Source organism: Colletotrichum gloeosporioides (assembly GCF_011800055.1).
Source record: "Colletotrichum gloeosporioides strain Lc1 chromosome Unknown consensus_54, whole genome shotgun sequence".
Classification (NCBI taxonomy): domain Eukaryota; kingdom Fungi; phylum Ascomycota; class Sordariomycetes; order Glomerellales; family Glomerellaceae; genus Colletotrichum; species Colletotrichum gloeosporioides.
Genome location: NW_025544699.1, coordinates 22,443 through 37,163, shown reverse-complemented (window position 1 = coordinate 37,163; position 14,721 = coordinate 22,443). Strand labels below are relative to the sequence as shown.

Genomic DNA, 14,721 nt, shown 5'->3' with positions numbered 1-14,721 from the left:
ACTAGCAGAATTGCTATGTGGTACATGCACTAGCAAAATCATAGCTATGCGCCACAGGGATTTGCAAGATCTGTCGCCTTCCTTAGAACAGCGAGGACGATGTAGAAGAACTCTTACAAAGATTCGTCCAAGTCGCATACTTGACGCGTGGTGAAGCCAAAGTGTCTCCGGTCTATTTTTGCCGGGATTTCCAGGGTGCGCAACGACAGAAACGGACGGGGAGGCCCAATAGCAATTCAGATATTGGTGTTGCCCGTTTGCGGTTTCATCTCATCCGCGTGGTTCCAAATGAGGCGGCAGCCAGGTGAACTCCTCGGCTGGCGTTGTCCTCTCCAGTCATGCTCGTTGGCTTTCTGTAGAAGACTGCCTCATTGGATGTAAGAGAAAAGGTCTTTTTGCAGTCACGAAGAAGGAACCGCATATTGCAAACATTAACGAGGCTTAACCAACTCTGAGCTGCAAATGGCTGGGTCCAGTGCGTGTACCTTGCAGCGGACCATGCGCTAGATGGCTTCTTGGGAGGCTCAGAAGAATACCGAGCTGGAATCGAGACGCTTGAAGCTTGGATCGTGCCTGCTTAGGTAATACAGCCCAGGAGCTTAGACCACATCTCGACCAGTCCGACGGTAGATATCGGGACGGTCTGATACGGCAAGGGTGTTGAACTAAGTCAGGGGTTAGAGTTAACTCTCTGCGGGAAAAGTGATTCGTATACAAGTTTTTTTTGTCCATATCATGCGGGATCATTCAGAAGACATCTTGAAGAGCTGGTAAATTGCTTCTCTGTCTGATTTTAGAGCTCTTTGGCGTGTAAGTATCAGGTAATAGCAGCTAGGTACACCGGCCGCCGCTTCCGGGACGGTCGCCGGGACAGCAGGTGGACTGCCCAAAAGTGGAGCAACGGCCCTCACGTGATGTGGCTGGTGCCACTGTGCCACCCAAATTCTGCGCAAACCAATCCCTGCCCCATCCCAGCCCCGTCATTTTGCGTCCGCTGGGCCAACCGTCGAGACAGAATAGACCACTCACCACACCTTGATTCCCCCCTCCTACTCATTTCCTCCATCTCCCTCATCGTCGCTCATCGCGCTTTTGCTCCCATCGCTATCGCTACCCAAGCGCATTTCGCCTCCTGCGATACAAATTATTTGCTTCATGTCGCCGCGACTCGCTTTTTGCGCGTGCTAGACTCATTACCGACCGCTACATCGACAACGCGACCAAATTTGCACCACAACGCGTCCCCTTGTTTACCAGAGCAAGCTTCCGAGCCGAACCCGCCCCTCCAACCCCGGCGCGCGTCGCTGTATAATACCTCACGAGCAATAGCTCTTCTTCATAACCCCTCTCCTTCACCAACTTGCATCAAATCGATCCCGAGCCGTCGCCATGTTCTATTCCGACGCGCTGCTCGGAAAGAGCGGTCCTCTTGTCCGCGTATGGCTGTCCGCCAACCTCGAGCGCAAGCTCTCCAAGACGCACATTCTGCAGTCCAACTTGCCCGACAGTGTAGAGGCAATCATCACACCCGGCCAGGCCCCCATGGCCTTGCGTCTAAGCGGTCAGCTGCTGCTCGGTGTCGTCAGAATTTACAACCGCAAGGCCCGCTACTTGCTCGAGGACTGCAATGAGGCTTCCATGAAGATCAAGATGGTGCGTTTTCTTCCTTGCACCCATCGCTGACGCGTTTCACTGACATTGTTAGGCCTTCCGCTCAAGCGACAACCACGATATTCCCGCCGCCAACCTGTACGTCAACAATCGCGAAGCTCTGTTGCTGCCTGATAAGATCACTCCACTCGACAATCTCGACCTGCCCCCGCCTCCCGATGCTGCCTGGCTTTTGTCGCAAATGGACGATGTGACGGCCACCCCTGTGGGTCGCAAGGGCCGCGTTAGCAACCGTGACATCAACCTGCAGGAGGATTTCAACAACAGTCAGTTCCTGAACCAGGCAGACACCCTGGATGATGAGCTGGAGTTGGCGCCAATGGAGGATCTCGACTTGGAGCTGGACTTTGGCATGGACGTCGATGAGCCTATCGGCCGTATGGACACTACGATCGAAATGGGAAGAGACGCGCCCCTTGCCCGCTCTGTTGAGGACGACATCTTCAGCGAGCTCGACATCATGCCGCGCGGAAAGGACCAGCCGGAACGCGAGGCCTCACTCGGCTTGGATCTCAACTTCGGCGACGACAACGTTCGCATTGCTGACGAGGAGGGAGACATTCAAATGGGTGACGACAACGACTTCCAGTTCCCCATCGCCGATCAGTCCGTCGTTCCTGGGGCCCCTCTCGACATGGCTCGCGCCCGCATTTCCGAGTCCCCGCTTTCAGAGATTGACCCCGAGTTCGCAAGGGAGGTTGAGGAGGAGTACTCTCGCATCCAGCACACCGACCTGTACGAGCCTGATGAGGATCAGGATCTGTCCGTCGTTCGCCACCCTCAGCGCGCCAAGAAGAGGAAGGTTCTCCAGCCGGATGAGCAGACCATGCTCTCCAGCACTCACATCAAGGACCAGCAGGCCAACCACGCGAACATTCTGAGAGCTCAATCTTTCCTGCCCAAGGACCCCTTCGTCCTCGCTTTGATGGAGATGCAGAAGAGCGGAGGTTTTGTTTCTAACATCATGCTTGAGGGACGCGGCACAAACTGGGCACCTGAGCTGAGAGGCATGCTTTCCCTCGAGGCTATCAGCCGATCCAGCGAGCTGAAGAGAAAGCGCGACAGCGGCATCGCCGATGTGGAGAGTGATCAGGGTATCTCGTCCAAGTCACCACGCCTGAACGTGGATGAGGAGGATGCTTTCGCTATTGAAGATGCCGGCCTGGGCAACCAAAGTGTTGCAGCAGACGGCACCATCCTTGAGATCCCGGCTGAGGACGATGGCATGGGCTTCGGTGGAGACGACGACACTGCCAGACCCGTCTCTCGCGAGGCAAGCCCGATGCCGAACTTCGACGACACCGTTGCGCCCAACGTCCACCCCGAAGACAGCGGCCCGGTTTCCCTCGGCACCAAGCATGCCGTGCACGTCCTCAGAGATATTTTCGGCCCCGACGCCGAGCACGATGCCGACAAGCGTAAGAAGAGCGCAGTTGTCTTCCAAGACTTGCTCCCCGAGAAGAGAACAACAAAGGCCGACGCGACAAAGATGTTCTTCGAATGCCTCGTCCTCGCGACAAAGGATGCGATCAAGGTCGAACAGGGCGAAAACCTGGGAGCTCCTATCAAGGTCCGCGCAAAGCGTGGCCTCTGGGGCGCCTGGGCCGAGCGCGAAGCTGGCGGCGAGATTGCAGAGGAGGAGGAGGCTAATCAGCCAGAGCCTGCTGCTGTCAGCGCGCCCGCCGTCGCCGTTGAGGCATAGATGCCGGTCGCATTTTTGACGAGGAGTTTCCGATTGATGCATAGCTGTTGGGTCAGGATCTTGGCATGTAAAGTACATTGTTCTTTCTCCCTGTTGGACTAAGTTTGGGGTCGGTCCTGGAAATGGCACCCGGCCAAGTGGCGTTCGGAGTACCGGAGGCTGGAGAGATACCAGATGCTGTTGCGGCCTGGGAGGGAAAAAGCATGATTTGGGTTCCAGAGCCGCGTCTCTTTGTTCTTGTTTATTGGAGGTTTAATGTCGTTTTCTGGGTTTTGCGCGTTGCTAGTATAGCTCGTTTTGATGGCTCCAAGCCCAGGATACCGCAGTAGCTACTTAGCTGTTCTTCATCGTCAATGAAGCTAGACATTTCCTTCCAACTTGAATAGTACCATATGCTATGTGATGTGAGCAAAGCTCGACGCAATCCGTGACTGAACATGCCGAATCCTCCTCGGCTCTCGGGATCGTGGTCAACATGCCGATATCCCACCGGGCGAGTATCTTGGACAACTTCAAACCCACAGACTATTATCAAGGCCAAGGCCCTCGGGCGGACGAGACTGAACTTTTCCCCCGCTTTAGAGATATCCCCAGATTGTTTGTTTGACAGACAAACGCGGGGAATCCTTGCTCAACATGCAGCTCATCCTTACCTGTGCATACAGGGACCGATCTATTGGACATACGTGAGCCACATACTCGCAAAAAGATATCCTTCGATATGGCTCGTCCTGCGCTCTATGCACTCCGCACGACTCCCAAAACCCCGCGGGGACCCCAAGATTTCCCCGGAGTTGAATTCCAGAGATATCACTGGCTGAGATGGCGTCGGCATCTTGAACGGTCGGTATCTTGGGTTATATAAGGGTGGCTTTCATCACACGGATCTATGTATGCTCTCTACTATCCTCCTTTTAACAGCCAATATCGAAGCTCCAAGTTATCTCTCTTCATCACCGGTACCATGGGTTTCGCAGCAGCCGAAGGGACGACCGACCCCCCTGAGGTCCGCAACTGGACGATCCATTACATCGCCCTCGTGGCCTCCATGGCAGCCCTCTCTAGTAAGATTACGAGAACATCCCCGTCACTAATTCAGATCTCGACTTACACAACTTCTCTTCCTTAGTGGGCTACGACACCGCCGTGATCGGCGGCACAATGTCGCTCGACTCCTTCGTCCGCGACTTCGGCATCGACAACATGACCCCCTCGGAGCGCGACAACTCCCAGGCCAACATCGCCTCCATGTTCCAAGTCGGCGCCTTCTTCGGCGCCCTGCTGACCTTCCCCGTCGCCGAGAAGTACGGCCGCAAACGGGCCATCATGACCGCCGCCCTCATCTTCTGCGTCGGCGGCGCCATGATGTCCGGCGCGAACGGGATGCTGGAGCTTGTGTATGCCGGACGGGCGATCGGCGGCTTGGGCATCGGCATGGCGACGATGACGGTGCCGGTGTACATTGCTGAGACGTCGCCACCGAGCATCCGCGGGAGGCTGGTGGGCGTGTTTGAGATCTTCTCGCAGGGGGGCGGGATGCTTGGGTTCTGGATCAACTACGCCACGGACCGGACGATTGACGAGCGGCAGAGAGCGCAGTGGATCGTGCCGTTGGCGCTGCAGCTTCTTCCGGCTGTACTGCTCTTTTTCGGGATCATTTTCTGTCCGGAGTCGCCGCGGTGGTTGGCCCGTGGGGATGACTTCGAGGCGGCGGAGAAGGTATTGGTGTATATTCGCGAGCTCCCTGCGGACCACCCGTATGTGCAGAATGAGATGAGAGAGATCAGGCAACAGGTTGAGGAGAGGAGCACGATACGGTTGAGTAAGAAGCAACAGTTTCGAAAGTTATTGGCCCCAGGGACGAGGAATCGGGTCGGAGTCGGCGCCTTCCTCATGTTCCTGCAAAGTTTCACGGGAGTAAACATCATGACATACTTCAGCCCAAGAATCTTTGAGACGTTGGGTATCGTCGGAACCAGGTATTTATCCCTTTTTAGAGACGATGGGATGATGCTGACAACTCTTCTGTAGCAACAAGCTATTCAGCACCGGCATTTATGGTGTTGCTAAGATGCTGGGTATGATACTCTTCGCCGTATGGGTCGTCGAGAAGATCGGTCGTCGTGGAGGGCTTCTTTGGGGATCCATCATAGGCAGCCTACCTCTATGGTACGTTGGCGGCTACGTGATGATTGCAGACCCAGCCACAAATGCCGCCGAAGGAAACATCCAGTTGAGCGGATGGGGCTACTTTGCCATGGTCTGCATTTATCTGCACTCTTTCATAATTTGCGCGACGATTCAGGGAATCACCTGGACATATGCGGCGGAGATCTTCCCGTTGGATGTCAGAATGTTTTGCGTTGCAATTTCAACGGCAAGCACATGGCTGGGTTCGTTCGTGGTGGCGAGAGCCACGCCGTTCATGATCACAGACCTGGGGTACGGAACTTACTTCATGTTTGCCGGATTCTTGATAGGGATCGGGTTGTGGTCGTTTTTCTGTGTTCCCGAGACGAAAGGTGACTACTTCCATTTGAACCTAGTAATTTTCCGTCACTAATGCTCCACAGGAGTCTCACTGGAAGAGATGGATGCTCTCTTCTCACGGCCTACTCATGTTGTCGTCTGGGCACAACATCGCGGCAGGCCGATTCTTCCTCAAGACAACATTTCAGTCGCCGGATCCATGGATAAGAACGGCGCAAAGGTCGATGAAGTGGCATAGTCGATGCATATCGGCGGCCGATTTCACCGATGCCCCTGATCGGTGAACCCGGTGTCCGTTCGGTCCTTGGCCCGGCCCCACCTCGGCTACAGCTCCGTCTAGACGCCGTAAGCTTTATTTGGTCATGGTGTCTCAAAGATGAAAGGCACGATTAGGGAAGCTCCGAATTGCAATCAAACCCCTTACAAGCGCTTATCTTACGTCCCGAAATGTTAGCAGAGTCCGGCGCTGACGTGGGGTCAGACTATGCCGGCGATCCGGCATAGATAGAACATTAGCATAAGCCTTTACAGTAGCCAATAGATCCGCCTGTAACAACTGCCTATTTTCTGACATGTGCATACGAGATTCCAGGCGATCTCATCAAAGTGATCATCATACACGTTGATTTAAACTGCCAAGTCCAGCAAACATTAAATCTGCGAACTTTATCTTACCCCTCAGTGCACCTCTCTTCGTCCCTGGCAAACCGTCCAATTTCGCATCAAACAAAGAGTCGCCCTTCTATGGTTTTCGGCAGCTCTTTCAATCTGAAATTTAAAAAATGACGATAAGATCGCGTTTCGTGGAGCCGATTCCCACATGTTCCCTTCAGACATGGATATTTGGCTCCGCTACTGAAGAGTTGCCGGATTCCCAGAAGCCAGTATTCATCGATGCCGATCGTCCAGAATCCCATGTAGTGTCAAGATCAGACTTCAGGCTACTTTCCAAACGAATAGCACTGGGACTCATCAACGTCGGCCTCGAACCGCAAGACCGGGTTCTGGTGTACTCCGGCAATACCATTTTCTATCCGAGCCTCTTCCTCGGTGTGTTGATGGCGGGCGGGATCTACACTGGAGCGAGCCCTAACTTCACCGCTCGCGAACTTACACACCAGCTACGAGACTCGGGTGCCAAGTTTGTGTTTGCAGCACCAGAGAACCTTCCAGTCGCCATTGAAGCCGCCTTGTCTGCCGGCATATCACCAAGTAGAGTTTACATATTCGGAGCGGATGATTACAGAGCTATCCCGCAGTTCGTCGCTTTCAGTGACGCTCATAACAACGGACCTCGGCATTGGACTGAGCTGATATCTGAGAACGAAGCCGCAGCTTCAGATTGGGTTTGGTTTGAGCCGGAGGATCCTGCATCGACGACTTGTTGTCTGAACTACAGCAGCGGGACAACCGGGGTACCCAAAGGTGTTGAGGTTACACATCATTCCTATGTCGCCAACTGCGTTCAAGTCATCAGTCTGTTGGACAAAGCCCCGGGAATTGAAAAGTTCAGACAGAGGGAAAGGACACTGTGCTTCCTGCCTCTTTATCATGCATTTGCGCAGACATATTTTGGGGCCATCTTTCCTGCTCTGCGTGTACCGATCTACATCATGGCTGCATACAACTTTGAGAGAATGCTCCAGCATATCCAGAATTTCCGCATCACCACGCTCGTTGCCGTACCTCCCGTCCTGGTCAGCATGGCAAAGAACCCGATAGCCAAGAAATACGACGTGTCCAGCCTCGAGAACATCAGTGGGGGCGCTGCTCCGCTGTCAGGAGACACAATCGAAGAAGTCGGCAAGATGTGCTCGCCTAGTGCATCAGTCAGGCAGGGATGGGGGATGACGGAGATGACCTGCTACATCTCCAGCTGGGATCCTAATGTGAAAAATGAGAGCGCTTCAGTCGGCGAGCTGATGCCGAATCTGTCGGCGCGGCTGATGCAGCTGGATGGCAAGACCATGATCACGAGGCCACACGAGCGTGGCGAGATTTGGCTGACGGGGCCGACGCTCATGAAGGCTTATTGGAAGAACGAGAGAGCAACGGGCGACACGGTGCATGTGGATGCCGATGGGACTAGGTGGATGAAAACCGGCGACGTCGGGTTTGTCGATCGGTATGAGACGGGCGCACTCTTTTACATTGTTGATCGTATCAAGGAGTTGATCAAAGTAAAGGGGATCCAGGTTGCGCCGGCTGAGCTGGAGGCTACCCTGTTAGAGAACGAGAATGTGTCGGATGCCGCTGTCGTAGGAGTAACGATCAACGGGCATGAGGTTCCTCGAGCTTACGTCGTCAAATCCGGCGGCTCTCAAATTACTGCTGAGGAAGTTGCTCAGTGGATGGAGGGCAAGGTTTCGAAGCATAAACATCTCAAGGGAGGTGTTTGCTTCATTGACACAGTACCAAAGAATCCGGTAAGTGGAGAATCATTCACACCGAGTCTGTACTAACGCTCACTGTACAGTCCGGAAAGATTTTGCGTAGGGCGTTGAGAGACCGAGCACAAGAGGAAATAGGCGACAGAAAGCCTTCCGATTCGAAACTTGTTTGAAAAGCACCGCGAGATTCTTGACTTGTGAGATGACGTTTTCTCTTTTTTACAGGATGATTGCGGCTTTCCGAGTAGAACTTCAAAGCTTGTTTCTCTTGCAAATCCGCTGCATCGTTTGACAACAGTGGCTGTAGCACTTCGAAAGCCTTGAGAGATCGGACATGTAAGCGAGAGAGGTGTAGAGTAGAAATGAAATGTTATGGATGTTCACAGAGGCGGAATAGGCAATATGATGACTACCCCGGATACAGTATTCGGGATCAAATACGATAAACTCAAGGTTTTTTCAAGCCGATACTTTGCAGGAGACTCAAGATATATTTGTGGCTACTTCCAGAATGAGACCTCCTGGTTATCCCCTAGAAGATCGCCACAGCTCCTGGCGGGCTAGCAACGCCGCCAGGGACGTTCAACGGCACACTCACAAACATGAACGACCATCTCTGCTCCTTCTTACATTTCGCGGCCAACTCTTCGAGATCGAAACTCTCTCCAATAGGCATGCCCCATCCGCTGAGGAAGACTTCGTGCATGCTAACACCCCATAGCTTCGGACTAGGCCAAGCTTCATATGCGACTGTGTCAGACGCTACAGCCGCGAAAGCGTTGTCCCAGTGCCATTGAATCGACTCTTCAGTCGCTGCAACCCCGCAACTTGACCTGACTTGCCGATGTGGTAGCGCGGCTTGCTGGTCCACAGACAGAGCGCGATAAGCTTCCAGCCACCCGGTGCGGACGAGAAGTATATCGCCAGTACGGAAGTGGACCTTTTGGGCGCTCGCAACGGCCTTCAATTCGGAGAGTGGAATACCGTGAGCTGAGAATGGATCAATCTGGATACCTTGTTCGATGGCCCAAGAATACCAATCCAGAAGAACGCCTCGGCCAGTGACCGTCTTGTTGGCGATATCTGTTTTTTGTTAGTGATCTAGGTCGGGCGGTTGTAAACGCGGCACTCACTTTGGAGTCCAATCTTTAAGTTAGATTTAGGACCAGATATGTCGTCTTGAGTCACACCGTTGTAGTACTGAAGAGTCGACTGGTAAGGATAATGTCGAGGACCGTCCCAGTGACTTGATCCCTGGGTATTGATGTCTAGCTAGCAGATGCCGTTAGAAGAGTCCACGCCAGCCTGTCCTCTCAAAGCAGCTCACTTCGTCATCATTTGCATGTCCTTTAGCAATGATGTTATGGGAACATGGCTTGCGGACTGGGTTCATCGGTTGGATAAATGCATTCAGGGGAAGACTGACGGAGATGAACGATGTTAGCATTCACGAGTGCATGGGAATAGGACAAGTGAGGGACTGCAGCTTACTTCAGGGGTACCGTTTCTCCAGTAACAACCTCAGCAGTCGCAGCCTTGACCAGAGATGGGTTGAGTAAATTGAGAGTTCCCAACTCATCTTCAGCACCCCATAAGCCCCATGCAGATGCTTTTGGGTCACCCTTGCGGAGGGGTAAATCGCTGAAACTCGGCCGAGAACTCGTCTTAGTCGTCGTGATAGCACCCATGTTTCTGTGTCGAAGTAACATATATTTACTGTTATCTTCGAATGATATATCTCGAATCAATCACGGTATATAACAGACCCGGAGACATTCATCCGACAGTGGCCGCGCCAGTGCCTGTGTCGGTGCCAGATTCCGGATTGGGGTCCACTTCCCCGGCCTTTTGTGGAAAGCAATGCCGATGGTGGTTCGGCAAGATCGGTATGCTCTTCGGTACTTGAGTCACAACAAATATGATGCGGGGTCAAGTCTCTCAATTACATGCGGTTGGCAAACTTCTTACGTAGTTGCTACCATGCCTTCGTCTTAGTAAGACTGTACTCCGGAGGTGTTCAACTGAACGCGGTAAAGATGGTCTCTCCCCGCGATGTAAAGCCAGTCCTCTACCCACTGCATATTCACGGCAACATCGCCCTCCGCGACTTTGATAATACCGAGCTGCTTGCCGCTGGAGTCGAAAATACTCACTCCGCCCGTCACTCCTCCGTATACTCGACCATCTCGGTCCACCTTGATGCCGTCCGGAAACCCTGAGTCGGCATATGCGAAGACATCGCCGCCGCGCAGTGGAAGTCCTTCTGAACGGATCTGGTGTTCATAGATCGTGCGACCGCCAGCTGGATTGTCTGACGCATTGCCGCGGTTTGTGATGTAGAGCTTGTCCTCCTCGAGGTTCAGGGCAACACCATTTGGATTGGTGAAAGGACCACCACCAGCACCGGCGACCATCCTGAGGTCGCTAGTCTTCATATCCCACCTCCAGACTCCGTTGGTTAACTCCGGCTTCAAGGTGTCGTTGAAGTTATCATAGCCGTAGTACCCATCAGTGAAGTAAGCAACCCCGTCCCGGGTGATAACCACATCGTTGGGGCTGTTGAATCGATGACCGAAGAAGTTGTTAAGAACGATCTCTGTTTCCAGTGTGACAGGATCCATTCGAACAATACCGCCGGGATTGGTGTAGTTGCCCTCTTGTGCCCAGTAGACACTCCCGTTGTGGTAGTAAGCGCCGTTAGGGACTGTGAGCTGTGGCGAGGGATAGACCTTCTCCGTTGTCGGTGGCGTGTTATTGAGATTGACTCTCCAGACCCATGGCATCGCGTCTGCTGAGAATCCTTCCTTTGGTGGGTGTAGCTCGGCGAAGAAGATGCAGTTGCATTCAGGTGAGAAGACAGTTCCGTCGTGTACTATACGCCGCGAGAATGAAGGTCCCGGGGGGAAGTCGAAGATCGACTCAATTGCAGCGAACTCAGTGCCATCCTCCACTTGTAATATCTCGCAAAACGTCAGTTAAACTCCTTGCCTTTGGAAACAAATTTATGTAAATACCTGATACATATCCTTGTCTAAGACGATGAATGAAGCATTTGCGAGAGCTGCGCTGGCTTCTGCAGCGGCCTCTGTTGAGTGTCCATCGAGAACTTCGGTGCTCCACCAGGTTGTCGTGACGTTGCGGTTGAAGTTCTCGGCTGGAAACACATTCCTGAGACCAGCTGGTACCTCATATGCGGTGGGAAAGTTGTCGGTGGAAGCTCGAGGGCTCACAAGCGGGATACTTGCAGCCTGTGCTTGGGGAACGTCTCTGAGGAAAGAACCCACTGTCACCAGGAGGGAAACCAATATGAAAGAAGTTGACGTCATCATTGAAAGCCAGATTAAAGATTGCTTTTGGCCTGGCGCTGTTCACCTAGATTCATTCCTATCAGGACATCTCGGCTGATATCCTACTACTTTTTATGATTTCCAAGTCTTCATACCCCGCGTTGCTATATTGTGGAATGAGCCGTGATGATCGATGAGGTGGACCATGGAAATGGGTTACAAAATCAAGTTTCTCGATCGCGTTGGCAGAGACTTGACCAGACTACCTAGAAGTCGGATTTGCATACCGAAGTGTGGATGAAGGGTTACAGTGGTTGCTCATGTGACAGAGGAAACTTCCACAAGAATCGCACTAGGAAATTTGGCAAATATGACCATTCAAGAATGTCAGGCGTTCAGAGTCGTTGTCATTGGAAGCTCTCGGCATTCGATAACGACGGCCACAACATGCCGGCACCAGAGAACGTCGATAAGCCGGCAACCCCCCAAGGGAAGGCGTCGGGATGAAATCCGGCGCCAGTGTCCGTACCACCGTATCCAATGTCATCATTCCATACTCCGCCGTCATTTGGGGGGAAGAGCGAGTTGTTGTTTGTTGCAGATGAATCGGCTGATGCGGAGAATTGGCCTGGGGCTGAGCCAAGAAGCCCGCCGTTACCGTTGGCGTACCCGCTTCCGTTACTCTCGGTATTCGTCGTGCGGGGTTGTCGTTGGCTGGGCTGTTGCAAGTGATTCCTCGGCATGGGTGTCTTCTCATGCCCGCCGTTTCTTGAAGGCTGTCCCGTACTCAAGAGTCTTCGGATAGTGTCCAGACTCCGCCCGCTGCCAGGTGTATGCGAGGCTTCCTTCTGCAGAATTCTGAATGCGGCTGCAAGACGCGCTGCAGCATCTTCTCGGTCTTGTTGTGTCGTTGCTCTTTTCAACTCTTCCGTCTCAACAGTTGCTGCGGTATAGATGCAGTAGCTGACTTGATAGGTCATCAGCCTATGAGGAAACGTTTGGGAGTACAAAGAATGAATGGCATGAATCTTCTTCGAGTGTTCGATGCAAACTTTCATGCTTCGCTCTTTCAGGTCCTTGTCTGAAGAACTGAGATAGGGTCGCCTGAGAAGGATATGAAGGGCATGGTAAAGAAGACTGCTATTGTGTCAGTTGCATGCTTTCTCTTACATTGGACCAACGTACTTCAAGGAAACAATATGCGGCGGCGGACTTTGTCTCAAGCCAGAGATATCCTCTATCTTCAGAGCAGCAGGCATGCTATCATACCATTCATGGATTCTGCTATCAATGTCTGCAATCTGAGAGGCAAACTCGTCATTTTTGGTCAGACTAGAGAACAATAACATCATGGATGTTGTGATTTCATGTAGATGACAAAAAGCGCAAAACGTTGATGTAGTCCAAGAAGGCAAAAGAACATAGTTCTCGGAAACCTCAGTGGCGTGGACCGGCTTCCAGAGGCGTTGATCGTCAACTTTATCCAGTATTTCTTGAGCAGGGTATGGACGTCTTGTCAATGAGGGAGGACGCCCGAGGGCGAGGCTCAGAGTCTTGTCCCATATGTACGCGGAGTTGTACAATCGCTTGCGAGTCTCGATCTCGGCCGGTGTCCATCGCTCCAGCCTCGACAACTTAGTAATATCAAGGTGAAGACCAATGTCTTTCATCATGCGGATGGCCATACCAGTGTAAAGCCATCCTTCGGAGCTCTTTCCCGTAGCGCATTGTCTGCCACCCAGAATCAACAGCCCCTGAATGGTAGGTATGGCTGGTTTCGTTGCTGCCATCTCTTGGAGGAGTAACTCTCGAGCACGAGCGATGAAGCGCTCTCCTTTGCTGACACCGGAGGTATCAGAAGCTTCTTCAGGCAAGTGCCTCGCTGCCAACCCAAAGATGCATAGTAACAGAAAGTCAGAGCAGTATGGGCCTCCCAGTGCCAGATCCATCATTAGAATAGGCCTGTAGACGCAGCTATGCAAAGGGTGCAACCATGACCAGTAGATGTCTAGCAGGGCCATACCAGTGGTTGCATCTACTCCTGTCCCATTCATTCCTGGCTTGGCAGCAATAAGAGGCAGCCAGACGGAGTCCATTAGAGCGTACTGGGACTGCAAGGTTTCGATGTGGCCCCGTATTGGGTCGCTCGCCTCGTTAAGATTGTCTTCCTCCAGAGCCCCGGCGTGGAAACGACTTGTAGGGCCATTGTAGATGACTGCTCCATCCTCTCCAATGCCAACCTGGAACCACAAAGAGCCCTCACCGTCGGGTTCTGTGGTAGCTGTTGCCCGACTGCCGTCGTTTGATGGTCCATGGGTAGAATCCGACGTTGCATTTGTCTGGGGTGTGTATGTCTCATGCCTCTGGTTCGTGCTCGGAGACCTAGATGTTTCATTTTCAGGCTCTCTCATTGAAGCTTCTAGGCTTCTAATTCGGGCGTTGGCTTCGCGTAGTCGGGATTCCGCCGTGGTGGGCGCCGGCCAGACACACTCCTCGCCTGACCGGCGACACCCAGTGCAGATGGGCCGGTGTCCACTGCATTTGACTTTGCGGGATTTGCAGCTGGAGCAAGCAAATCCATATCGGCGTGACTTCCGGGTTGCCGAAGACGTCGGTCCTGAGGTTGAAGGTCTCGGTATCTCTGCCGGACTCGTCGCAGAGTCCGAGTTCGAGGTTTGGGTCGGCATTCGGAAAACGTCTGTAGGCAAACTTCCGATCATCCGCGATGAGAATGATCAAGATCACGAAGAGTTTTGATTCATGTTGACAGAATTACTGGATAGCGAGGAATGATGTTAACCTTCGGAATCTTGAAAGGCTCGACGTTGATTTAGCGTGTCCACCTCGGCATCTGTGGGATTTGCGGGGTCAACATCCTAGATGCCCGTTCCCCCGCGAACTCCGGCCCCACGGCAACTCTCCTGCCCCCCATTCAGCACCCGATAGGTGATTAGACTTCAAATGATGTTCTCAATGGGCGAACATACACTTTCACGCGTTTCTCACAACATGAAGGTTATGACAGATCGGTGTAATCCTCATGAATGTAGGCAGTCTTCATTTTGACAGTACACATCAATTTCGTGTGACTTTCATGATACCACCTGCCAAGCTGGCATACCACGTATGTTTTGAGTTACGGCTTTTGTCTTCTCGATTGAAGTCAACTCTTCAATGGCTG

The 14,721-nt window shown here is 52.8% G+C and overlaps 6 protein-coding genes across 6 annotated transcripts; 3 read left to right on the top strand and 3 right to left on the bottom strand.

The window, feature by feature from the left end:
- Positions 1 to 1,389: 1,389 nt before the first annotated feature.
- Positions 1,390 to 3,373, top strand: GCG54_00004520 (Cohesin subunit rad21; the record flags this gene model as incomplete). The annotated part of the gene is made up of 2 exons (XM_045404569.1): positions 1,390 to 1,653; positions 1,706 to 3,373. The coding sequence occupies 2 exons, from the start codon at positions 1,390 to 1,392 to the stop codon at positions 3,371 to 3,373; spliced, it is 1,932 nt and encodes a 643-aa protein (XP_045262512.1).
- A 964-nt stretch (positions 3,374 to 4,337) lies between these two features.
- On the top strand, positions 4,338 to 6,101 carry GCG54_00004519 (putative quinate permease; the record flags this gene model as incomplete). Its single annotated transcript, XM_045404568.1, has 4 exons — positions 4,338 to 4,437; positions 4,503 to 5,352; positions 5,405 to 5,895; positions 5,947 to 6,101. 4 exons carry the CDS (start codon positions 4,338 to 4,340, stop codon positions 6,099 to 6,101), a joined length of 1,596 nt encoding a protein of 531 aa, XP_045262511.1.
- Positions 6,102 to 6,645: 544 nt separating this feature from the next.
- Positions 6,646 to 8,426, top strand: GCG54_00004518 (Acyl-CoA ligase azaF; the record flags this gene model as incomplete). The annotated part of the gene is made up of 2 exons (XM_045404567.1): positions 6,646 to 8,289; positions 8,340 to 8,426. The coding sequence occupies 2 exons, from the start codon at positions 6,646 to 6,648 to the stop codon at positions 8,424 to 8,426; spliced, it is 1,731 nt and encodes a 576-aa protein (XP_045262510.1).
- A 359-nt stretch (positions 8,427 to 8,785) lies between these two features.
- On the bottom strand, positions 8,786 to 9,941 carry GCG54_00004517 (uncharacterized protein; the record flags this gene model as incomplete). The annotated part of the gene is made up of 4 exons (XM_045404566.1): positions 8,786 to 9,336; positions 9,387 to 9,525; positions 9,581 to 9,674; positions 9,745 to 9,941. 4 exons carry the CDS (start codon positions 9,939 to 9,941, stop codon positions 8,786 to 8,788), a joined length of 981 nt encoding a protein of 326 aa, XP_045262509.1.
- A 303-nt stretch (positions 9,942 to 10,244) lies between these two features.
- Positions 10,245 to 11,579, bottom strand: GCG54_00004516 (Gluconolactonase; the record flags this gene model as incomplete). The annotated part of the gene is made up of 2 exons (XM_045404565.1): positions 10,245 to 11,213; positions 11,268 to 11,579. The coding sequence occupies 2 exons, from the start codon at positions 11,577 to 11,579 to the stop codon at positions 10,245 to 10,247; spliced, it is 1,281 nt and encodes a 426-aa protein (XP_045262508.1).
- A 368-nt stretch (positions 11,580 to 11,947) lies between these two features.
- Positions 11,948 to 14,227, bottom strand: GCG54_00004515 (putative transcriptional regulatory protein; the record flags this gene model as incomplete). The annotated part of the gene is made up of 2 exons (XM_045404564.1): positions 11,948 to 12,677; positions 12,726 to 14,227. 2 exons carry the CDS (start codon positions 14,225 to 14,227, stop codon positions 11,948 to 11,950), a joined length of 2,232 nt encoding a protein of 743 aa, XP_045262507.1.
- Between the last annotated feature and the right edge of the window lie 494 nt (positions 14,228 to 14,721).